The sequence below is a fragment of the Pochonia chlamydosporia genome, chromosome 4, assembly GCF_001653235.2.
Source record: "Pochonia chlamydosporia 170 chromosome 4, whole genome shotgun sequence".
In the NCBI taxonomy this organism is placed as follows: Eukaryota; Fungi; Ascomycota; class Sordariomycetes; order Hypocreales; family Clavicipitaceae; genus Pochonia; species Pochonia chlamydosporia.
This window is the reverse complement of record NC_035793.1, coordinates 3,582,579-3,606,131: the sequence shown is the minus strand read 5'-3', so window position 1 is coordinate 3,606,131 and position 23,553 is coordinate 3,582,579. Positions and strand designations below refer to the sequence as shown.

Sequence of the window (23,553 nt, the reverse complement as noted above, 5' to 3'; positions counted from 1 at the left end):
TATCAAACCCTGGGGAGTGGCAGATTTTGCCAGCCCGTCGACAATGGCAATGAGGTCTTATTTCAGTTGGCTGGCGGGTATCGTATATTATTCAAGTTAAATTTCAACGAGACGAGCCGTTCAAGTGACACCCCGAGCAGATGGATAACTGATACATCTCATTTCAGTATGGACCGCGTATATGCATTCTAAGAGTCCACTGTGGGAATGCGCACATTGCCCAAATTCCCTCCATGTCCGTTTTTCCAAAGGAAAAACAAGGCTGTCAGCCTCTGACTGGGTTTCTTTTCATTAGATTAATAGCTCAACTGTTATGGATTAAGACGGTTGCATCCAGATTTTCCTGACATTTGCGATTCCTATGCTGTTGTCACCCTGGAATGTGAGAGCGGTGGCCGCATCCCGTTTGTAAATGCTGTTCCACATTGCAGGCGCAGCCTCCAAGAGACTCGATTTGAACAACCGCGAGATGTACAATAGAAGCTTATTTTCGCTTGTAGGAGTATATGACCCTATTGAAAGGCGGAGAGGTGGATGGTATGTGGAATGTCTAGTTGTTGCCGGCAAATGTTGCACCTGACCACGACTGGGGCATTATGACAGATTTGATATGCCGCATACAAGATGCAACTAGTGTAAAGGAAGTAGTCGAGTAGCTCATTCAGGGGTGTATTCTTCCGGAAGTGACTATAGAAAAATAACGGCCGGAGGCTTTGTTCTTGGATCATGTTCGAAAGGTGTCTATTCTATCTAGACTAAGATTGCGGGTTCTCACTTCCGTCCGCTAACTAAAACATCTATTTCGTAGCCCAATACGACTTCAACGACTGGTAATAGTGATAGTCAGCGTCCCAGTCTCTTTGGCGTGTTAACATCTGAAGAGCAAACTCACCTGCAACGTCATTGGAAATCCACTGATGCTGATATAATACTCGACACGGTCCAACTTGACATCAATCCGTAGTGGATCGGAATTCTGTGAAACTTGTTGCTGAAAAGACACCTCCAACATTAACCTCTCTTCCTTTTGAAGCTGCGGCATATTGACCGTCTGGCCACGGATCTTGAAATGTGAAGTTTGTCCAATAAGGCGTTGGTGGGACTCTCGACCTGGTCGCAAACGATAACAGATTCAGCCCTTGACGATGGCAACTTCGTCGATATGCGTGATGGATATCAGCTCGAAGAAGTACAAAGAAGCTTTGTGTCTGTTAGCCGGAACCGTGAGCCCATCCTCTTCTACTCGTCCTGAAATAGCCGAAACTGTCCTTTTCTAGGCTGGTAGTGAAAGTAGTACGATTTGGCTAGGTCTTCCAGTCGGCTAATAGCGCTGACATCGTCGAGTTCTGGCTCGATCTCGTCCTTCAACAGCACGTTCAATCGCTCGCATCGGTCCAGCATATCATTACCCGAGTCGTCGTAGAACTTCTCCCATGCTTTGTGGCCGTTCATAGTCTCGATAAGTGTTTTGAAAAGCTCCTCTACCCAACCGCTGATGACAAACGTCGACGTTGGAGCAGGCTGCGGCTTGTATGCCTTTCCACACCCAATAGAGGTGACAATGTCAAACGATGCGTCCGTACCCCAAAGCTTCCTCGCCTCGTTCACTGCAATCTGTAGGGGGTTATTCTCTATCAATCCGCCGTCCCGGCAATCAACGCCGTCATGCCGGCCCGATTCAAAATACATGGGAGCGGCTGAAGTACATCGGGCACTGAGTCAACATCAGATACAAGTTCATATTTCAACGGGACAATGAAAAAGGAAGCATGGAAACGTCAACATACGCGAGCCATGTACGAACATCTGCGTTCAGATACCTCTTGTCGTCACCCCAGTGGTAGTTGGCAAGCAATCGGGTCTCAGCGCTCACAGTAGTCGTCACCGCAACCTTGGAGGCACCATTGTGGTATCCAAAAAGCGTCTTGGTGCCAAATATTGCCTTCAAAGCATTCTCTAGTTCGTAGGTTTTGTATATGGAGCTGGTGAGAAGCCTCACGGCCCACCCGAACCATTGGCTTTTGGTAAGAGCTTTTCGCTCCATGCCATCTCTGCAGAGAGATCTGAAGTGCCTCATCATTTCTTGCGCGTTGAAGTTGTGGATGCCGAGACCTAGAGCAATCAATCCTCCTGCTTCATATTAGCCGGTGCCTTGGCGTTGGAATCTTGTCATTCGACTTACCAACAGTTGTCCCAACGATCATGTCAAAGTGCTCGCCCAAAGGCATGTCAAGGTCGACCAGCGATTCCAGGCGTTTGAGGATTGAAAGCTGGATTATGCCTCACACGCCGCCGCCGTCAAGAGACAGCACACGTATGCCACCCAGATCCGGCTGATACTCGACGCAATACGGCCAGGTTCCAACCTTGTTCTCCCTAGACGAACATAGAACACACTCCCTATGCATAGCCGTGCCTGGATATTTTGTTTCCGGCGGTGTTTCGTCAAACTCTTTTATGCAATCAAAGCAAATGACGTGTGAGCATGGCAAGGTGTATTCCGAACGCCCAAACAGACAAGCATAGCAGACGCTCGCTCGAAGGGCTAACAGCGATCCAGTCCAGAGTCTGAACATAAGTTCAAATACACCCATCCATCTAAAGCTGAGGATTTCAGTCCAAAAAGACCGATCAGGCATGGAACCGAGCAGGTCTCTGTGCCGTTCGGCTGCGAAACTCAGCCTTGCCTGCTTGTTGCCATCAACACTCTTACTCATGTCCCGAATGGCGCTGGCTATCGTGTCGTTCACCTTTTCGAGAAATCTATCGGTACCGAAAGCTCCATCCACGAAGGCGCCTTCGCCAATGAATGAGCCGCTTGCAGATTGGTGACCTTTTGCATGCCCAATTCTAGTGTTCACACATCCGTCGCCAGTCTCCGGGTTGAGGTAGGTACATTGCTGGCTGTCGCTGAGAAACTGGTCCAAAGCCCGGCAAAGTATTTGCCTCATTTCAGTACTGAGAACCGCCGATGGATGTAGTAGGTCTTTTTACTCGCAGGATTGTCAATATGTAAGCGGAAAGGGGTGTACATGTCTGTCGAGGATGTTGAGAGTTGAGACTATACTAACCTGAACTCTCCTTCTTCATCGAATTCCGCAAGATACAAAACCCAACCACAGCAGCAGTAGCCTCGAAGTTAACATTTCCAGAGCTTCTCATGCATTTACCGAGAAATTCCGCAAAACGACCTTCGACCGTTGCTGGAAGTGACACTTGTTGCCTGCACTGGCTGAGGTCAAAAGGCTCGTCGGTGCCTGACACCAGATGTTTAAATGCATAATCGAACACAATGCTGAGCTGTTTGGCGTCGAACAGGGACAAGGTTTCGGCTCGCCTTTTCTGGACTGAATTCGCATCTTGCCTGATTCGGTGGACAAGCCGATTAATCTGCGGCATGATTACCCAGAATTGCCCAGACTCCCAAAGTTTTCCAGAGGTATATCATGTACATGGACGCTGGGGAAGTTTCGCAGCAATAAGTCTTTCATGGACTTGTCACCCTGCTTCTCAGATTGTCAGTAAGTGGTTAATTATAATAGACCTCGCAGCAATATTGTGTCACAAAAAAACTCGGACATATTTGAACAGGAGCAGAAGAAAAGTGCTGTTGGGAGGAGATGGACTTGCCTTCTTAGCCATTTCACGAGGGTTGTGTTTTCCTCGATCTCGTGTTCGACAGCCTTGAAGAAGTCTCTGGTTACAGCATGGTGGTCAACAGAAATCCACGACTCATTCTCGATGGTTGGACCGTTCAGGACGATAATCAACGCTGGAGGAAGGGAAGTAACAGAAAGTGCATCAAGTACATGACTTGCGTCATTCCATTCATGAACACTATATCCCCAGGGTCACAAAATGGAATAAGTACGCAATCAATTGGGCTTGATATAGTAGCTGGACTTGTTCTCTCGCCTTCATCTTGAGCCTTGTCACTCATATGTTATAGCCATTAGCAACAAGCGAGATTGGCGGGAGTAAGCTCACAAACCTGCAGGAGTTTGCAAAGCTCTTGCCCTCTTGTTTTCTTGCTCCTTTTCTCCTTGGCTCATGCACTACCTACTACCTACCTAGGTAGTTGGTTCCAAAAATCCTGACCACCGATTTCACATCTCAGGTTGGTTATTGAGTGTTTTCGTTCTTGATTGATTGGCCTACCCTGCACATCATGAAGTCACATGGAACAGCAGGTGTGTTGGTGAGGCACCACCAAGGAAAAGTGACAACATATACACAACACATATTCTACGTATGTACCTGTCCATGTGGCATATGTGACGAACACTTGCACTGAATGTGAAATGGGTGAACAAGACTACTAAAATCTTGCAATACGGCATACGATCTATTGAGTGCAAGTTCTTGGGTGCTGATACATTTTCATACATGATAAGCACACAATCATATTCTCCAGCAACACCACGAACAAGAAAAGCCTAAACTCAGCTCGAACTGTTCTCTACTCATAAAAAATAAGGTTGAACCGCATAAGAACGTTTAATTTTCACATAAAGCAAAAGAGCGCCACATCTCACTCATCCAATACGACAACACAGCTTGAATGCCATGTACACCAAACCTAGCAGTTCCAACTCCTACATACACCTATACATAGAAAAATTTAATCTGCATCACCTCATAAGATGTACCATATCCAGTGCAGCAAACACCATTCCACGCAATTCATCCACCATGAGAATTATCATCCCAAACACCACGCTTCATCAGATTTATCGAGTGATATTGAACTGATTGGCCGTACCGACTACCCGGAACTGAACAAACCCCCACTCTCAGCTCTCAGCCCAGCCCAATAGCTCCCAAAAAAACAATCAAGCTGAAGTCGCGCAACACAATGGGAAAGGACAAAAAGAACACTACGGCACACATAACGACTAGTTTGCAGCCCCGAACTGAACCTGAATCAGAACCCCTCTTTGTTCAAGTCTGCCTCGGACGCCCCGAGCCATAAAGGGGACCAAGACACATGGCCGAGACGCTTTTTCTTTGTGAAAGGAGGGGGTAGGTAAGACGGGTTGGGTTGGGACGGGCAATCGTAAGTCGGCGATTCAGGGAACTGGACGCCTTGCGGAAGATGGAAGAGGCGTGTTGATGGCGTTGGTTTTGTTTGCCACACTGGAGAAGTGAGGCATTTGATACAAGTGTTGGTTCGGGATGCAACGTTGACAGACTGGTTTGCACTGATTTGGAAGGGGGCTTTACATTGCGGTGAAGTTACAGTAAACAAAATGAAATGAAAATGAATGGAAATGCAAATGCAAATACGGTGTGCATTTGTTGGAAACAGTGTCTCATGTGTTCCGTACCGAGACGCCAGGGTTCCAACGCGGGACGGAGACAAGGACGAGGAGGCTACGTGTTTGGAACTGGGTTGAGCCATAAATAGCGGAGGGATGGATGGATGGATGAGATGCGATGAGATGGACGTGTTGGCTTAGCAGTGCATGATAGGATGACGGGGACGACATGAGGCTCGGCTTGTTTATCAATTCCCCTCACTTTGATGTGAGTGAGTGGGTAAAATCTCCAGTATGTTGGCCATCAGTCTCCGGCTTACATGAGGTTAAGAGCACCAGATTGTTGGATTAGGAAGGTTGTGGCGCTGGCTTGGGTTTGAACCTGTTTCGAGGGAGCCAAGTTGCCAAGATGTTTGGTGCATGGTTCATGAAGAATTCTGCGGAGTGAAAGGAATGGAGGATGACACTGACAATTGTGTATTGGCAGTGTGTCGTGGCATTGTACTCGAGGAGGGAGATCTGAATCCGTAATGTCAAAGAGTAGAAGGGACTGCGCCTCTTGATGCGTAGACTGTCACCGTCATATCGTTCACGGCCACACTCAGCTGCAGCTTGACGTTGCGGGAGATTAGCCACAAGCAGCAAGATCAGAAGATTTGAACAGCGGGGTCCAGATCTGTTATCTCAACCTTGCGTGACTTAAGTCCCATGGGTCTGGTCAGGTCTGGGCTGGACTGGAAATGCCCGCCTCGCCGCTCAACTTCGGCCCTTTGTTGTATTTGCTGTGCAAAGAGCTGTGCTGTGTCAGCCAGCCTGTGGCATAGGGGACTCATCCAACGTTGAAAGTCTGGTGGCATCTAATGCGCTCTGTAGGACCAGACGTCACACAGAAGCAAACTGGTAGTTGGCAAAAGTGTAAAATGAGATTGGTCCGCATTGGCGTCAAACACGATTGGTTTCATGATTTGAAAAAAAGACGACTGTGGCGACGGGACATGGTGTGAGAGATATGGAACAGAGTTTTTGATGAGATAACTGCTGCTTGAGTTACCCGCAACAACCGGCCGATAGACAAGGAGCTCACATCCAAGAATGAGACGAGATGACATGGTGAGAGTCAAAGAATCCAAATGTGGAGAGCGACATGGAGCATCTCGGCAGAGGCGGGGGGAAATAAACTAAAAACAACGGAGTAAACAGAGAGAAACAAATGGCTCTCTCCACATGCACTTGACTCTTTTGAAAGAAACACAAGAAACACCTCGAACCATATTTGGACGCCATGTGCAGCCTCTTCCAGGTTCTCTAGCTGAATCAGGCAGACGGGGTACTGGAAACCGCGCAAGGCCAAGATGGACTGGAGAAGAGAGGAGAAGAGAAGAGACTCCAGGCTTCAGACCGCTGGATCAGAAAATTGCCGTTGGGTGCAGAAGGAGTCTGGTCGCAGGATTGCAGTTTTTGTGTCTGGTCAGGTGTGACCGACCTTTGCGGTCGACAGGCAGGGAACGCCACAATCTGCATTTGATGCGGAGGGTGGGAGGATTGGATATCGCGGAGGTGAGGTGAGGTGAGGAGAGTGCGATGAGATGCTGGTATGGTCCATTAGATGTCTGGTGGGTGTTGGGGAATGCGCCGATTTGCAAGATCCAGATTCAAACTGTCCTGTCTAGTTCACATCATTTGTGGTGGGTGTCCAGGAAACGGGCGACACAAAACCGAGACCAGCAGGAGAAGCAGCGGCATCTCGACTGGACGATCGGGATGATAAGGGTGAATAAATAAAGAACGTGCGCCTTGTCGAGTTGCAGTCAACTCACGACAGCTCGGCTGTACATGAACGAGCAATTCGGCATGAAAGTTGCTGACTGTGGCGGCGGAATGTCTGCATTCGCATCTGCATCTGCATCTGCGTCTGCATCACGGTGAGTGCATTTGCATTCTGTATCAAAGAGCATCTGCGTCTGTGTCGGCGTCTGTGTCTCCAATCTGCAATCTGGCTGCATCGTCATCCCTCTTCGTCTATTTGGGTTTGCGTCAACGCACTGCCTTTCCGCCGTCGCTGCAAGAGGCGAGTTTGTCTTGGTCCTTGGGTCTGTGGAAGCATCTATCCATCCAGTCTGTCCATCCATCATCTACGGAGTACTCAGCATCCATCTCTCGGCCAGCTGCATCCAGGTCCGTAGTCTATGGGAGATTAGCACCTTGACATGTACAGCGTTCGTGTCAATTGCAAATCAAGTGCACGCGACACCATCTCTTTTGCCGGTTTGCGAGATGAGGTCCAATTTGATCCTCGGCAGCAATTACGGTTCAAGCCAAAAAGTCTAATGAAACGGGCCAGAGACAGACCAGACCATACAAGCTTGAGCCTTGACCCATTCGCCATGCCATGCTGCTACAGAGTACTCCGTACCAGACTCCGTACCAGACTCCATACTGCTAGGCTGCCTTGGCTGCTATCATGGATCTCCACAGAACATAGACCCAAACCATCCATCCACTTGAGCATCCATCCATCAAATCGCTGTGGCTCTCGTCACACAAGCGACTCTCTAGCCAAATAACCATCAAACGGCGCCGACTCTCATTTGACGCAATGGAATTCGCTATCCTTCGAGAAGACGCGGCTTTTACGCTTATTCAAGACCATCTCCTTTCGCTTGTTGTCCTTTTATTTCGTTTCTCCTCCCTCTGAACCCCTGGCCATGGCTTCTCCTTCCTTTTATACCCTGTTCCCCCCAAATCCCTCCGTCAAGAAAGAATCCCATCATCCACCGTCCCATCCGTCTGGGTATCTGTCTTATTAGACCCTGCTGGACCCCTGGGATCGACGGTCCATCTAATCTTACCCTTCTGTCACTGTCAAATCTACCCGAGTAACTCGGATTAGAATACCGAACTGCACTGCACTGCACTGCACAGTCCGAAGAAAACGCGTCAAAGACGAGCACGACTGAGATTCTCGCAGTCAAAGAAAAGCCCAGACGTCGTCAGCGTCAGCATCAGCATTGGCACTGCCGCCCACGTGCTGTCGCCTCACAGTTGTTTGAGGCTGAACCCGGCCATCCATCTCTGCTACTATCTTGGGCTGGGCAGCCCACCGGGCTCCATTTCACGATTTCCATCCAATCTGTCCAGCCGCCAACCACAACACCGCAAGACCGGAAGCCCGCAAGACCGCTTCGCCGCACTCGCCTGTCGTAATCAGCCGGGGTTTGCTTTGGCCCGTTGAAATTGTGTGTTCAGTCAGTCAATCAGGGACGACAGAGAGACAGTGAGAGAGAGCCAATCTGTCTGGCTCTTCTTCCATTTCGATTCGAATCCCTCCCCCCCTGTCCGAGTGTCCGAGCCGCCCCTCTCAAATCATTCATTGATCCTCAATCACAGCCCAGAGCGCAGCTTGGTGGCGTCTCAGCGGTCCGGGGTGCTTCGAGCCTGCTTCCGGGTTGACGTTTTGTTTGTTCCAGTCCTCCTTATTAGTGCCTCGTCTGCTGTCCATCCGGACTTCCCGTCCACCGTGTGCCTCATCTCGCCATTTTGCTTACTCTCTGTCTGCCCGCCGTTTTGTGCACTTCATTTTACTTCACCTTCCGTTCCGTTTCTGTTCCTGGCCAAGTCAGCTCCTCATCCTCTTCATTGTGTTGCCTCGGGGGTACTCGCACGTCTTGGATTGTTTGCCCGCCCTGAAGCCGGTGCTTTTCTTGTGTTCATCGACGCCGCAGTGTCACCCCGAATAACACGCCGACAAACCTGCAGACTGATCAGTGTGAGAATGGCGTGAGTGGCTGCGTTGTTCGAGTTGGTAGCAGTGTGTAAGACCCGGACACGTACATACCAAAACAACATTCATCCACGGCCACCACAGCGGCGGCCCACGACAACAACGCATACCAGAGCAGGCCGCACTCTGGTCAAGAACATTTTAAATTGATTGCACCCGCCCCCTCGCTACGTTGCCCTTGACAGCCGCAACACATATCCGCCGCCTCCTCTTGATTGCCCGCCGGCACAATGACCTCGATGCAGGTTCATTCGGGCACTTTTGGCCATTCCGGCGGGAAAATCTCCAAGTCGCGAAGTCGCACTGTTGTCAAGCCCATCCTCAAGAAGCTGCATTCTCACCACTCAGATCGGGAGTCGTCGCTCGACCTCGACCGCGGCTGGGACGACCAACCATCACCTGGCCTTGCCGCTGGCTCCGATTTTGGCACATACGACAGCGATGGATCTTACCATTACTCAACACCAACTGGCAATGGTGCTCGGCCTACCCGCGATGTGAGCTTCTCATTCTCAGCAACCGACATCTCCGGCTCAGGTCTGAATGGTGGTGGTGCTGTTGGTGGTGGATCGCGCTCAAAATATTCTCATGTCCGATCAACAAGCGGCAACTCACACACGTCCTCCATCGCAACTACCACCAGTGGCCGCAACGGTGGCTCATTCATTCACCCCTTCCAGCAGACGCCTCACACCTCAACTCCCCCCCTGTCCTACGCCAACTCGAGAGCCTCGTTTGACAACGGCATGCCCACTGGTTACTCTCCCACCATCACCGAGGACGACGACGACGTCGATCCATACTCGTCCTTTCACTCTACATCAACCACTCCTCGCCCGACGCTGTACCAATCCGCATTCTACCAACATCCCAACCATCGCCGGCCATCCATGGCCAGTCAACGCACCAGTTCACTTTCGGATGGAAACCAGACAACACGGATACCTGCTACTCGAACAAATTCAGGCTCGATCCACCCGCTGGCGTCTTTGTCTCTGAATCAGAGCAGGTCGGAGCTGAACAACAGCAGCGCTTTGTCTTCCTTGGCCATCGACTCACCACTCTCATCAACCGCCCCCTTGGGCACGGCAGGGACGACTTTGTCTTCCATACACACCTCCAATGTATCTGTAGCTCCCTCCTCCACCGCACCACTGTCGCCACTGCGCAGCTCGTTGGACATGGGTGCTTTTCGCCTTCGCTCCCGCAGCGAAGTAGACACATCCACGCACCAGGAACAGGTTCGAGAGGCTCGTCGCAAGTTCGAGGCCAAGGAGCGCGCCAAGGAAGAAAAGTATGCCAAGGAACAACTTCGTAAGCGAGAACGCGCCGAGAACAAGGAAGCCCACAAGCTGGAAAAATCGCACAATCGTCTACGCAAGGGCAGTGCAGGTCACGGCAGCGTATCGAGCAGCACCATGTCCAGCGGAACCGACATCCGCATCTCTTCATCGCGAAAGCACGGAGCCATGACCGAGGACAACCGGGAAAAGGTCGAGTTTTCGTCTCACGGCTACGACAGCACTCACGGTGAACAGACAGCTCCATCTAGGGCCGACGATGTGCACTTCAAGTCGCCAAAGAGAACAAAGACGGCCAAGCACAAGACCATGGGCGTCTGGACCGCCTTCATGTTGTGGCTTCGGACTCGTCTGCTCAAGATGGGCAGACGCTAGGAGAAAGCCATCAAGAAGACAGCCGACCCGGCAACGCAGGACCTGAACCTGGATCTGGGAATCATTGTTGCCAAAGCCGACTTTCACTTTTCACTCACAAATCACACATTTTCGCCTTGACATGGTTTAGCCGCGTATGCCTCATTACTATATTATCCGAACAAGCCGAGTTTGTCAACAGCATACATATGACCGAATCTCACCTTTCCCAGGCATCGAATCTCATCATCAGAGATACTCAACTACTGGGAATGAATATTCCTCACAATCCCCTGTACCCTCAACGGCAGTCAGGACCACAGAACACGACTAGCCCTCTTGGAAACACCCAAGAAACATATTTCGTCTTTATTATTTTGCGCGGCGTTATGGAACGGAAATTTCTGGACAAGACGGCGAATGGTTACTTTTACACGGGCTCCTTTGTACTAAGCATATCCTCATCTTATGGCTGCATTCAGCACAGTTTACAACAGGAGCATTAAGCACACGAAGGGAACACATGGTTCATTTTTAAAGTCGGGAAGATATCCGACTGCATGGGTATTTTATACGTTGAAACGGAAATCCTAAACGGCCTTTTTATGTCGGCACATGGACTGAGCGTTCTGTTTTTTATTTTTGGCCTTATCGGCGCAGTGGCCTGGGATTGATTGGGCTGTAGCGATTGGATGATGCCGCCCTTAGCATTGGCCTCAATACAGATTTTGAACTTATCTTGATGTGCCATATTTAATAGTGAATGATAGTATGTTGTGAAATGTAATTGCATGTATTTGCATTCATATTGCAGTGTTTCACGCTGCCAATATGCATGACAACACCGATTCACACCAAGAGTCTATATCAACATTGACAACGCAAGCTACAAGTAGAATAGAATTGCCACCAACGGGTATCAAGTGCCTTACATACATACATAACCCACACCAGAACGAATGAATAACCCCGTCTAACCAAAACTCCAAACACCATGCTTAGACACAGACAGACACGACTGGCTAATTCAACCTCGGGCTCTTCCTCCTAGATAAACTCTGCTCAAAGGGCATATTCTCCCTGCCCTCCGGTAAAACAGGCTGTTTCTTGAGACCCCGCCCCCGAAGTGGTTTCTTAAAACTAGGCATCGTATGTTCAGGCGGCATGCTCATGGTACTGGCTCTGGGATCAAAGCCAAGTACACCGGTGGTCAAATTGGACGTGACATTGGGATTCACCTCGCGGAGACTCATGTTCAGACCGAGGGACTGTCTCGCCGTGATGGGGGAGCTTTTGTGTCCCATGTCCGAAAACAACATGGTTGACTCATCCTTGTCGACGGTATCGTCGGCCAAGAGTGAAGATGGCTCCTCGTCAATCTTGGAGATGATGAGGTCGTGAGGTTCTGTGCGAGGAAGCTTCGTCGGATAGAGATACGTAGCCTTTTGAGGTGTGTCACCCGTGGGCTGGTACTCTTGCAGTGTGGTGGATGTGATTCCCTCGCGCAGGTTGATGAGCGGTTGGCAGAGTTGTGACTCGAGCGGTTCGAGAGCGTCGCGCAAATCATTGGTATCGAGTTCCATGCCTTCACCGAGATTCTTGACTCTTTCAAAGGTGGTCTTAAAGTGGGCCGAGATGTTACCAAACGACTGTTCCACGGTATTTGACAAGCCTTGTAGAGATTGGCCGTGGGACTCGTGGTGACTGGCGTTTTCCGACTTGGCCCGGCTGACAAAGTCGTCCAGTGCCTCCATCTGCGTGTCCAGGTCGTCGGTTTGCTCTTCTGCGACCCGTGCTGTCTCGGCGTGAATCGACTTGGCCATGTTTTGAATAGATGTGCTTTGGTCGCTTGCTAGGGTCCAGTCGTCCTTCAACTTGGTCTTTAGCAGCTCGCGAGACTTCTTGACTTCCTCCATCAGGTCGTTCTCCTTGCCATCCCACTTCTCCATTCCTTGTGTATATTGCGACATGGCTGCTTCCATTGAGGTATTGGACTCTGCAACACTCTTCTGGATGAGGGTCGCCCTGTCGGCAAGCCGAGCTTCTTGTGCGTCGGCCTGAGAGTTGATCAAGCTGGTGATTTGAGTCATCAAATTTTGACGGTCCTCTGCGGTCTGCCGTCGCTCCTCAGCCAATGCTTCCTGGACACGTGTCGAAAGGCTTTTGTTTTGCAAGGCGATGGTGTTCATGGCGCTGTGCAACTGCCTTCGAAGGCTGTCCGCCTCGCTGCGTTGTGCAGTAATGTGCTTGACAAGGTCTTCAAATATGGACTTGAAGTCCTTTCCAAGGGTGCTGTACGAGTTGTGGAGCTACAGCAACAAAGTTAGTAACAACGGTTCTCGTCGAAATGATGACAAAAGTCACTATACCTGTGTGTGAAAGTTGGTCATCTCCTGTAAAACGTCCCCTGATATCCTCTCCGCGGCCTGTGACATGACCTGGAGTCTCTCCCCGACCTTGTTCTTCACAGTATCCCTCACGACCTTGATCTCATCCAGTACTTCGTCCATATCTTCCTTTGAAGCTTGCTTCTTCTCCAGTAACTGCTTCTTTGAGTCGACAAACACATTGAAATGCTCATCTAAAAACGCCTGCGTTGACGAAAGCTTCCTCAACTCCTCGTCCACGAATAACGTCATTCGTTGTGACACACTTGTTATGTGCCCCTGTTGCTCCCCTTGAAATTCAAGTACACGCCGCTCAACCATGGACGTGACATCTGCAACCTGCGCTTGTGACGTCCCCCAAGCGGCACGATTCAAGGATTGTAAGTCTGATTTGCGCTTGTTCTTCGCCCTGAGACCTGTAACATCATTGACCGTCTTGTGCAGCTTGTTGATGAGCTCGCCTCCAATCTCAGTAAGCTTCTCCTCCGTTTGCTCATGGGCCTTTCGTAGCCTAGTTTCTTCGGAGAGTGACCTGCGTGTAGCGGAAAGGACTATTTCCGTTTGATCAAGCACCCCTTTTGTGTCATTCAACTGAGCTCTTGTCCCCTCGTGGTCCTTTTTCAGTCCCATAAACGAAGTCGTCAGAGAAAACAGCTCTTGAGTTTTGTTTTTCAGGTTGGTCTCCAAAGTCTCGATCTTTGCGCCCTGTTCTTCGAGCACAATACGACGCGATTCACTTTGAGCAGTCAAATCTTCGTACGCGTCGTTGGACAAATAAACGCCGTTTCGCTGTCTCGTTGAGATGAGTTCACCTTTTAGCTTCTCGATTTCGTTGGCAAACTCGTTCAAGAGCATCTTCTTGTTGAGTAGGGGGTTAACTTGTGGTTTGTTCTTGATATTTTTGGCGCGGAACGCATAGTCAAGAGTAGAAATCGTCTCCTCAAGATTAGTCTTGGCCGGAGAAATAGTAGCAATGATGCAGGTTTTAGTCCGGCCACCGAGAGAATCTTGTAGCAGGCGCGTCAACTTGGACTCTCTGTAGGGGATATGGGCAGTACGATCCACCAGCGCGTTGATAACACGGCCGAGGGTGAGAAGGGACTTGTTGATGAGACCGGCCTCAGCAGCCCGCTTGTTCTCGGCTCCTGATCGTTGAATGTTTTCACTCCCGGCCAAGTCTACAAGGTTGAGCTTTCCAGCACTGATAAAATCATCCACGCCTTGGTTGTTTGTCTTCTTAACATAAGCCGTGATGGTAAAGACGGTATGACTTCGAGAGCTGAGATCGTTGCACTTGGTAGCTGCCACCTGTCGTTTCAAGCTACCATCCTGAAGCACCTTGATACCCTCGGAAGCATTCTTGATGTGCTTCTCCTCCATGCCTTGAACAACTGTGGCGGCATGTCCTTTCCTTGACGCGTCGTCGTAAATCTTCAACTTTGCACTTTCGTCAACAGAGAGTAGATCGCGGAGTTCTTCGTTGTACAGTTCGATAAAGGAACATTTCACGCAATGTTCCCTGTCGTCAATCTCGAGCTTATGGAACAGTTCGTGTAAAACACGAGGGATAATGCCCGCGTGATCTGAGAGTATGCCCAGGGTTTCTGTCATGTCTCCGGACATGGTGTACGTTTTGCCCGTTCCCGTTTGACCGTAGGCAAAGATGGTGCAGTTGTATCCAGCAAGCATCTACCGCATGTTAGCTATCATCACAACCCGCGCAGAGTCTCCTATGATTCAACCGCATACCTCGTCTAATATCGGTCTAACTGTATCATCAAACACCAGCACCTGATCCGCTGCAGCGGAATAAACGCGGTCAAAGGTATATGACTTGTTGCTCAGCGCATTCGGGCCCATCAACAGACCAACAGCACTTCCCTTGATGCCATCCGCCTGCACGACCAGACAACTATTCTCCTTGATTTCGCGCTCACTCCGTCCTCTACACCGCACAACCACATTAATATTGGTCTCCTCGCCGCCGACAGTGCCAGCATCGGACTCGTAATCACGCTCCTTGCGCTTCATGCTCGTCGTGGCCGTCGACACAGAATCTGCGGGAGACGCTGCACCGGCGCGGTCAGGAATTCCTCTCGCTGCGCTTAGCGACGAAGGCAGCCTTGTTGATGATGATCGCACAATGGGCTGTCTAGTGATGCCATTCCGACTGCCGGCGCCGGAGCGAATGCTCGCGCTCATTGTTGACCGGTTTAGCTCCCGGTCGGAGCGCGTAGTTCGTCGGGAAGCCAGTTTGGCAGTGATGCCCGCGTGACGTCGCGGTCGGTTCGGTGATTGATGAGACGTGTGCCCGGCCCAGAGGAAGAAAAACAAAACGACAACAAAAACAAGAACAGACGTAGATATATTAAATGTGTTGATGTGATAAAACCAACACCACCACACCTCAAATTATTCACCAGCTTTGATATGGGTGCAGGCAGACTGGAGTAGTTCCGGTCGTTGCACAATCCTTGTGTGGGAGGGGTGCCCATGCAGACAGACGTCGACGTGCCAGGAAGAGAGCGAGCACACAAGTAAACAGCTAGCGCCGCGACTAGGAAGGAGCGCTCAATCAACACGGGCACCAGCTGTTGCCCCGACAACCGCCACCGACACCTTTGAAGCTTCGTTAGCTTCACCACATTCATGCAGACTCCTCTCAAAGCTCCACCAGCTTGAATCTGCAGCAATTGATTCGGCTGATGCAGCCGATTGGGCGGTTGTTTCATGAACAGCGCGCATTATGACGGTTTGGCTTTTGGTTGAAGAGCCAAAATGGTGTCATTGCACCTCAAATCGACACAGTTAGCTACAGAAGTATCAACACAACCTGCATTCAACGAAGCTACACACCCAGTATACACAAGTATCTATTAACAGTTATATAAGTTGAGTATATGCTATTGCGCACCCAATGCAATGCAGTTTCCAAAAACTCAAACGCCTATGGTAACACAAATCTGGCACCTGCCATCTTAAAAACATCACATGAACGTCTCAGGACATCTAATTCTCAAGGGCCTTCTTTTCGGCCACCTCAGGCGCATCTCCCTCCGCTCTCTTCTTCAACGACTGCAGGCCAGTCTTGTGCTCCGTATGATCCTTGCTCAACTTCTTCTGTTTAATGGCGAAACTGAGCACCAACCCAACAAATGCCGTGCACGTGAACAGAATATACATCTTCTGCAATGCGTTCCAATAGGCATTCTTGACAACCGCAGCGTCGTGGCCTTGCAAATCGCCAACTACGTGCACGCTGGCTGCGGCGCGGGAACCAGTAAACATGCTAGCTAGCTTGGGACCAAGTTCTTGCTGCAGCGTACCCTCCTGTGCTTGCATCTGGTTGTTGAAAATAACGCCGCCGACGACAACGGAGATCGAGGTGCCCAGCTGGCGGAGGAAGCCGAAGCTTGCAGTAGCAGAACCAATATCACGAGGCTCAACGTTGGTCTGTAGAGCAATTAGGGGAGACTGGAAGTTGGGGCCGACACCGATACCAGCGATAATTTGGAAGACGATGATTTTGGCCCAGTTTCTATCGTCACCGAGGTCGATGAACAGGCCGAAGCCGAGTGTCATGACGGTGAGACCGAACATGATGGGGATCTTGTAGTTGCCTGTGCGCTTGATGACGATTCCCACGCCGGCGGAGGTGATGGAGAGGGAGAGAACAAACGGGAGGAGGTAGACGCCTGAGAGAAGAGACGTCGCGCCCATGACGGCCTGGAAATAAAGCGGAAGCCAGTAGCTGCCTCCCATAAAGGTGAAGGCGTGCATGAAGGAGAGGGCAAAGGCAGCGACGCTGGTTCGGTGTTTGAACAATGAGACTGGCATGATGGGATACTTTGCAACCTTGGCTTCGTAAAACACAAAGAGGCCAATGGTAACGACACCAAATACAATGAGACAAATAACTGTGGCGGAGTCCCAGGGATGCTGAACGCCGCCAAACTCGAGGCCAAAGAGGAACATGAGTGTGCCGCCGATAATCAACAAGCTGCCCGCCCAGTCAATAGCCAAAAGTCCCTGCTTCATAGGGGTTCTCGGGTTGTGAAGTTTGAGCACAAAGATGAGAATGATGATGCCGACTCCTGACAGCGGCAAGTTGATATAAAAGCACCATCTCCAGGAAACTTTACTGGTGAAGACGCCTCCAAGCACGGGACCAACGGCCGACGCAATAGCCCATACACCGCCCAAAATACCAAAATACATGCCACGCTTGCGCATAGAAAACAAATCTGAGATGCAAATGTTGGGCAGCACAATGGTACCGCCGCCACCAACACCTTGAATGGCTCGTGCAGCGATGAGCATGCCCATGCTATTGCTAACGGCGCAAAGGAGCGAGCCGATCCAAAAGATGACAACGGCGCCAATCAAGACGGGCTTTCGGCCGAAAATGTCTGAGATCTTGCCCCATGTAGGTACAAAAGTCGCGTTGCCGAGAAGATAAGCGGAGCCAATCCAAATGTAGCCCAAGCTGGAGTCAAACGTGCTCGATATTGTTGGAATTGCGGTGGTGATGATGGTCATGTCGAGGGCGGCGAGGAAAAGAGCCAGACATAAGGCGAAGACGACGAGGAAAGTCTCGACCTGTGTCCGCTCAGCTTCAGGTTCGGCATGCTGCGAGTTTGCAGCTTGATTTGCATGTTGGCTGGCAGTGTTGTTGGCTGCGGGTGTGGTTTCAACGCCATCTCCCGTTTGTGAGCCCTTCTCAGTCTCCGTGGTGTTATTTATCGGCAATTCGTGGTTGTGTTGAATTTTGAAGTCTTCTATGCCAGCATCTCGTTCAACGTCGACCGTTCTCTCTGAGCTAGTTCGCCTGTCAGGCGTTGCTGGATCAGACGCCATGTCTGGAGTTTGGGTGCTGGCTCAACCCGTGGTGTCTCAAAGCTGGCGCTGAAGATGAGTGGCGTCCGCAACCAACACTCTTTGGCCGGTTGTCTTATAGGTGAGACAGGTTGCAACAGGTTTGGGTGGCAACCGAAGTCCAAATATGGTGGCGATGTAGAACTCTCGGTTCAAGAACAACTAGAGGTTGTAAATTGGAAAGAGATTCAAGAAATGAGCAGGGAATTGACTAGTGGTTTGAAATGTCGGAGAAAGTTCGCCGTCGGGGCCAGCCGATGGGATGCACATCAATGACAACGGGTGACAAAACTTCCAATTGTCTGGGAGGGCGTTCTGTACCACTTTGTAGGTCTGTTGCTTCGTTAGGGATGCCCTCGGCAACTCTGATCGGTCAAGTCTGGTCTGGCTGGTTTGGCGTGGTCTAGCCTTGGCCAATTCTAGTGGCCTCTTTCAAAAGTTGGGGGCAACGAAATATTCTGCTAGTCGGCTGGCGTGCCTGGTCAGGTTCGAGATGGCACAACGTAATATCAAGAAACCGCAGGCTCGAGTATACCGTCTTCTGGAAGATGTAAAAATAAGAAAGTTTCCAGTAAATTACAAAGTGAAAAATGCTCGACTCAAGAACAAATTGCCAATGGGCTGGGCTCGATTTATTTTCGACTTGTCATGGTTTCGCTTTCGGATGTACGACTAACTCCCACGCTCCCACTCTCCCACTCTCCCTCCCACAAGTTGACCCATGGCTGTGGATGGGTACTGCACCAACAGGCAGGAAGGACCCAGACGGCAGCCACTACAGGGAGGTCAGTGACCAATCAATGCGTCATGTCGGCCAGAAAGAGGCCCGACCACCGGTGACGGCTGCGGAGCCATCACTCGGGGGAAGGAGCATTCTACGGCAATGGGCTCCACTGACAATTGAAACCCACCAATGCTCAGGCCACTTGGACAAGTTAGATCACCCGACAGTTTTGGTGGCAGCATTGTGCGTGGATATGGCGCCGAGCGGATGGCGTCTGGCTGCAATTTTTTTTCTTTGCCATCAAGCAATTCATTATTCAGCATGCCCATGGTGGTCTCCATTTCGTTGGCTCGCCTGGTCTCATCTCCCACCGGTTAGACAAGGGTGGAGTGGGGTTCCGAAGATGCTGTTATGTTATGCTGGAACTACAGTACGGAATCGAGTCTGGAAATGGAAATTGGGGTGAAGACGGGGTTAAGCGGGTATTACACCCATCGTCACACGAGAGTCTCTTTCAACCCATCTACAGCCGATAAACGTCGTAAGCTCAAGCCAACATACTACTTTTTCTTTGCTGTTCATGGTGCAATCAATACGTATAACTTCTAGTCAAGATGACGACTCTGTTTGCGAATACTCTAGTCGGCTCGGCTCGGACAGGCACTGATTCGGCGAGATTAACTTATCTTGCATCCATCCCATCATGGCACCTTCCTTATCAATCAGACCACACCGGCCACGACAAATCCCGTGTCGAAGAGACTCCATACCACGACAGTCAATTCAACAAATTCGATTTAACATAGGCATCTACAGCCCTACCATCTAAATGCCACTGCAACCACAGATGAAAACATTGAAATCTGTGAACTTTCGCATTTTTTCTCTCAGTACTTTGAAGCTCCATATTACAAGCTATGCTTGCAGCCCCCGCTGACCAGGCTGCGCTGCCGCATTCCCGTGTACCCATAACTATTCCTTTCCGCCACAATCCGGCTCGGAAATACGATTCCGTCGCGTCGCGAGCTGACTGACACCATTGAATCCTGGAAATTTCTTGCACAAACTCCACGCAATGCTTACGACTTGGGCTACTGTATGGGAGTCATGAGCATTTTCTAAGACAACGTCTTCATGTGAACCTGTTCATTCTGCCCAGATTAACACTAGGCTCGGTATTCGGGCTAGTTTCATGTCCATATGGCAAGACGACATTTCGGAAACATAATGTAAGCTGATGGTTCCATTGCCAGTGCCAGGTGGACTGTGCCAACGCCACATTGTATGTGCCACATGGGGCCTAGACTTCTATCTGGTTAGTATTCTTCCTTCATTTGGTCTTTAAGTTTTCACCAAGTCCAAACCTCCTTGGTGTTAAAGTTGATTTGATTTTCCTTTGGGCGGTGGCGAGGAGTCCTTCTCCTTATGCGACGGTCATGCACGACTTATCGATATCGCACTTGACGCTTACTTGTGTAACTTGATGGAACCATACACATAAGCATAAGCCGCAGGAGGAACTTTGCAAAGGATTTGATCACAATAGTGTGACATGGCAGAATGCGATGCGACCGACGCTCAAGAATCAACTCAGATAGTTGCGAGATAACGTTGAAATAGATGGAGATGCAGCACACCACGGCATCTATTGCTGCCCTTGAACTCAGTCCAAATCACACATTGATCTGACAAGCAAATAGCCTCTATCAAATAAGTCTCTTGGCACAGTGGATCAGATTCACAGCTGCTCCCGTTTGTTGGCTACAATCTGACAATATCCACAACATCACCTCCAACACCACACATGCACGGAATCACACTCCCTTACACTCGAGTGCGTCCATCAACAACCATCAGCATTACATCCTACCCAAAATATACAATCCATACTACTAATACCCCGGCACAACCGTAGCCTTCACATACAATCCCTCTACCGCCTTAACCGTCACCAATTGCTCAAACACCATATTCCCCTCATCCATCAACCTAGCATCCCTCAACTCGAACCGAAACCGTCCAACCCACGCCGCCAACAGGCATGCAAACTCGGCCTTTGAAAACCCCTGCCCAATACAGCTCCTCGGTCCATGCAGAAACGTCAACAACGCATAATTACTACTCGCGCCGCCCAGCGACGCCGTCTTGACAGAATGCTCCCCGCCATCATTCACCGATAGCCACCTCTCCGGCTTGAACTCGCCGGCGTCAGGACCCCAGAGCTTAGTGTCGACATTTGTGCCCCACGCCGCGAGAATAAGCCTCGTGCCCTTGTGAATAGGACGGTCCAGGATGGTTGTGTCGCAGACGGCCTCGCGGAGAGTCTGTGGAACAGGGCTGTACATTCGTAAGACCTCGTTGCACACGGCGTTAAGGTAGGGCAACTTGTCGATATCGAGGCTGGAAATATCCGTTTCTTCATCGACCGAGGGCAAACTAGCGCGAATCTCATCGCGGAGACGGTCCTGTATTTCCGGAAAACGACACATGGTGTATATGCCCCAAGTTAAAGCCGAACCAGTAGTTTCGTGTCCCGCCCCGAGAAACGTCATCATCTGGTCGATAAGCTCGCCTTCTGTAAACACACCGCTCTTCAGTGCAATCGACAGGATATCCACATCATTGAGCTGTCCCTTTTTAAGTTTCTCCTTCTTCTCCCGGATGAGATCCCGACAAACCCCTCTGATAAGATCAACAGACCTCAAAACCCGTCGTACCCTTGGTATAGGAACGTTAATTAGTGGCTCAACAGGGACAAACAGACCCGCGAACTCTGCCAGCAGCATAAGCAATCTATCCGTCTTCGAAGGGTGTGAAAGCGTCATATACGTCTCCACCAACTCATTGTGCTCATCGTGAATAGCGTCAAAGTCCTTCCCCAGTCCAGCTGTACCAATGACATCCAGAGTGCACCGTGACGCCCAAGTCCCCGCCTCCATGTGTATCACGCCCTTGTCGTTGCATTCTGCCGTCATGGCGCGTACGACCTCCCGCGACTTTTGCCAGAACAGCGGGTACAAGTCTTTGATGTGACGGAAGGCAAACGCGGGCATCAGGTTGCGGCGCTGGATCTTGTGAGCGTCTCCTTCGGCAAGCACGAGCCCGTGTCCTATTACAGGGCCGAGTGTATCACGGAGAAACTGGGGCTTCTCGAACTCGTAGTTTTTGGAGACGAGGATCTCGGAGAGTGCCTGGGGCGAGGTCACTAGGAGCATTTCGCGGTTGAATGCCCAGCGAACGAGGATGAAGCCTTCGTTGGGGATTGACGCGATCCTGGATCAAGTTAGACTTGCCAGCCAAGGACAAAGACATTTGGGCGAGGTACCATTTTCTTGCGATTGTTCCCAGGCCATCTCTAATAATGCCCCTGGTGTGTCCAAAGAGAAAGTCGCCGCCCTGTGGTTTCGGCAGCCCACGATACGGTGAGACGAAGAAAGGATAAACAAACATGCTGTAGATGGCAAAGATGGTAAGTTGACTCCCGAAAAGTGCAGCAAATACTGCTGCAGCCATGTTTCTCGTCCATTCATTCTGCTGCAATATGAACAGGACTGTGCCACTGGCCGCAACGGCCGTGAATAGTGGAAAGGGAACTGCCATGGTAAACTGCTAACGTTTTGCCAATAACACTCATAGAGCTTAACTCAATTCTCTCGTGTATTGTATCTACCATCATCAGTTGAGGAGGCTACACCTTTATATCTTCCGCGTGGGATCCAACCCACTTACACCTCACTTGTACCAACAACACCTCAGTCCAACCATACAGCCCATGACGCGGTCCTTTCTCACACAGCAACGAGCCGCTTCTCCCCTTTCCCATCATCAGCCACCTCGCTTATTTAGTGCGTGCCGTGTGCTTCGACGCATGAGCCCGGAGCCGGACTGCATATCGAGCTTGTGGTTCCGTCTCCGGTTTCTCCACTTCCCCGGTGCGGGGATCTTGTTGGCATTTAGTTTGGTCGGTGCCGGCCGTTGAATATTTTTGTATTATATTTGAGCATTTTGACCTTCTTTTCGTAAATTCTAATAGTAGAAAGTAGATGTAATGTTGATAACAATTTGTTACTTATAAGTTACGTTGTGAATTCCAAGTAAACATCACCAGTAGAAACACTTACACAAACACGATACCACAATACAGACAGTAGTGTTGGAGTTTCCAAAATATGACAGTAGTCTATTACCTATTCAGGCCTCGTCATCGAGCTAGTAAACCGTCATGTTCAGCTGTCAACACCCACCATCCATGCATCAACCAGTCCCAACAAATTTGTCTGACCTACCACGAATTCATGTGAAAAGTCAACACAAAGATGTCGATCCTAACGCGTCATGGCCACGACGCACTGTCATTAGACATTTGGTATACCGTTGATGTGACTGGTTCATGGCAGCTACATTGGCCCTCTACCATTATATTTGCTTGTGATAACTGCGTGTCCGTCCGTGTGTGACTCTACGACCGTAGGGCTGACGGACTAATACGGCGTGTCGGTGTGCGGTATCATGGTTTGTGACTTGGTGTGACCATGACTTCGTAGACGGCAGGGCTGGGGTTGTAAGTTTGTTTTCATGTGAAATAGTTATGCCAAGTGGACGGCACCTCAAGCGGCACTTCTTACGGAATCTTGTTGTATCACTAGCTTAACTGTTCACAGGTACCGCTCGTATGGTACTGTTCGATGGCATGTGATATTACTACATAAGTTTTATCTCATAGACTCAAACGAAGAGTAGCAGAGAAGTACGCCCCTCAGATAAGTACGGTATGTTTCGTGACGGCCCTACCCCCATGAAGATCAAATATCTTTGATGCTGTGTCACGACCCAGTGAGACTTTGACAGACCGGATAAATCTACGTTGAAATAC

The 23,553-nt window shown here is 50.1% G+C and overlaps 6 protein-coding genes across 6 annotated transcripts; 1 reads left to right on the top strand and 5 right to left on the bottom strand.

Moving 5' to 3' along the window:
* Positions 1-1,239: 1,239 nt before the first annotated feature.
* Positions 1,240-2,228, bottom strand: VFPPC_14418 (patatin-like phospholipase domain-containing protein; the record flags this gene model as incomplete). Its single annotated transcript, XM_018292187.1, has 3 exons — positions 1,240-1,714; positions 1,788-2,130; positions 2,183-2,228. 3 exons carry the CDS (start codon positions 2,226-2,228, stop codon positions 1,240-1,242), a joined length of 864 nt encoding a protein of 287 aa, XP_018144096.1.
* Positions 2,229-4,924: 2,696 nt separating this feature from the next.
* Positions 4,925-5,401, bottom strand: VFPPC_16098 (hypothetical protein; the record flags this gene model as incomplete). Its single annotated transcript, XM_018293851.1, has 1 exon — positions 4,925-5,401. The coding sequence occupies one exon, from the start codon at positions 5,399-5,401 to the stop codon at positions 4,925-4,927; it is 477 nt and encodes a 158-aa protein (XP_018144095.1).
* A 3,868-nt stretch (positions 5,402-9,269) lies between these two features.
* On the top strand, positions 9,270-10,715 carry VFPPC_14417 (hypothetical protein; the record flags this gene model as incomplete). The annotated part of the gene is made up of 1 exon (XM_018292186.1): positions 9,270-10,715. The coding sequence occupies one exon, from the start codon at positions 9,270-9,272 to the stop codon at positions 10,713-10,715; it is 1,446 nt and encodes a 481-aa protein (XP_018144094.1).
* Positions 10,716-11,716: 1,001 nt separating this feature from the next.
* On the bottom strand, positions 11,717-15,283 carry VFPPC_08480 (kinesin family protein (BimC); the record flags this gene model as incomplete). Its single annotated transcript, XM_018287182.1, has 3 exons — positions 11,717-13,003; positions 13,064-14,770; positions 14,831-15,283. 3 exons carry the CDS (start codon positions 15,281-15,283, stop codon positions 11,717-11,719), a joined length of 3,447 nt encoding a protein of 1,148 aa, XP_018144093.1.
* Positions 15,284-16,090: 807 nt separating this feature from the next.
* Positions 16,091-17,938, bottom strand: VFPPC_08479 (MFS drug transporter; the record flags this gene model as incomplete). Its single annotated transcript, XM_018287181.1, has 1 exon — positions 16,091-17,938. The coding sequence occupies one exon, from the start codon at positions 17,936-17,938 to the stop codon at positions 16,091-16,093; it is 1,848 nt and encodes a 615-aa protein (XP_018144092.1).
* Positions 17,939-20,572: 2,634 nt separating this feature from the next.
* Positions 20,573-22,280, bottom strand: VFPPC_08476 (cytochrome P450 97B3; the record flags this gene model as incomplete). The annotated part of the gene is made up of 2 exons (XM_018287180.1): positions 20,573-21,953; positions 22,006-22,280. 2 exons carry the CDS (start codon positions 22,278-22,280, stop codon positions 20,573-20,575), a joined length of 1,656 nt encoding a protein of 551 aa, XP_018144090.1.
* Positions 22,281-23,553: the final 1,273 nt, after the last annotated feature.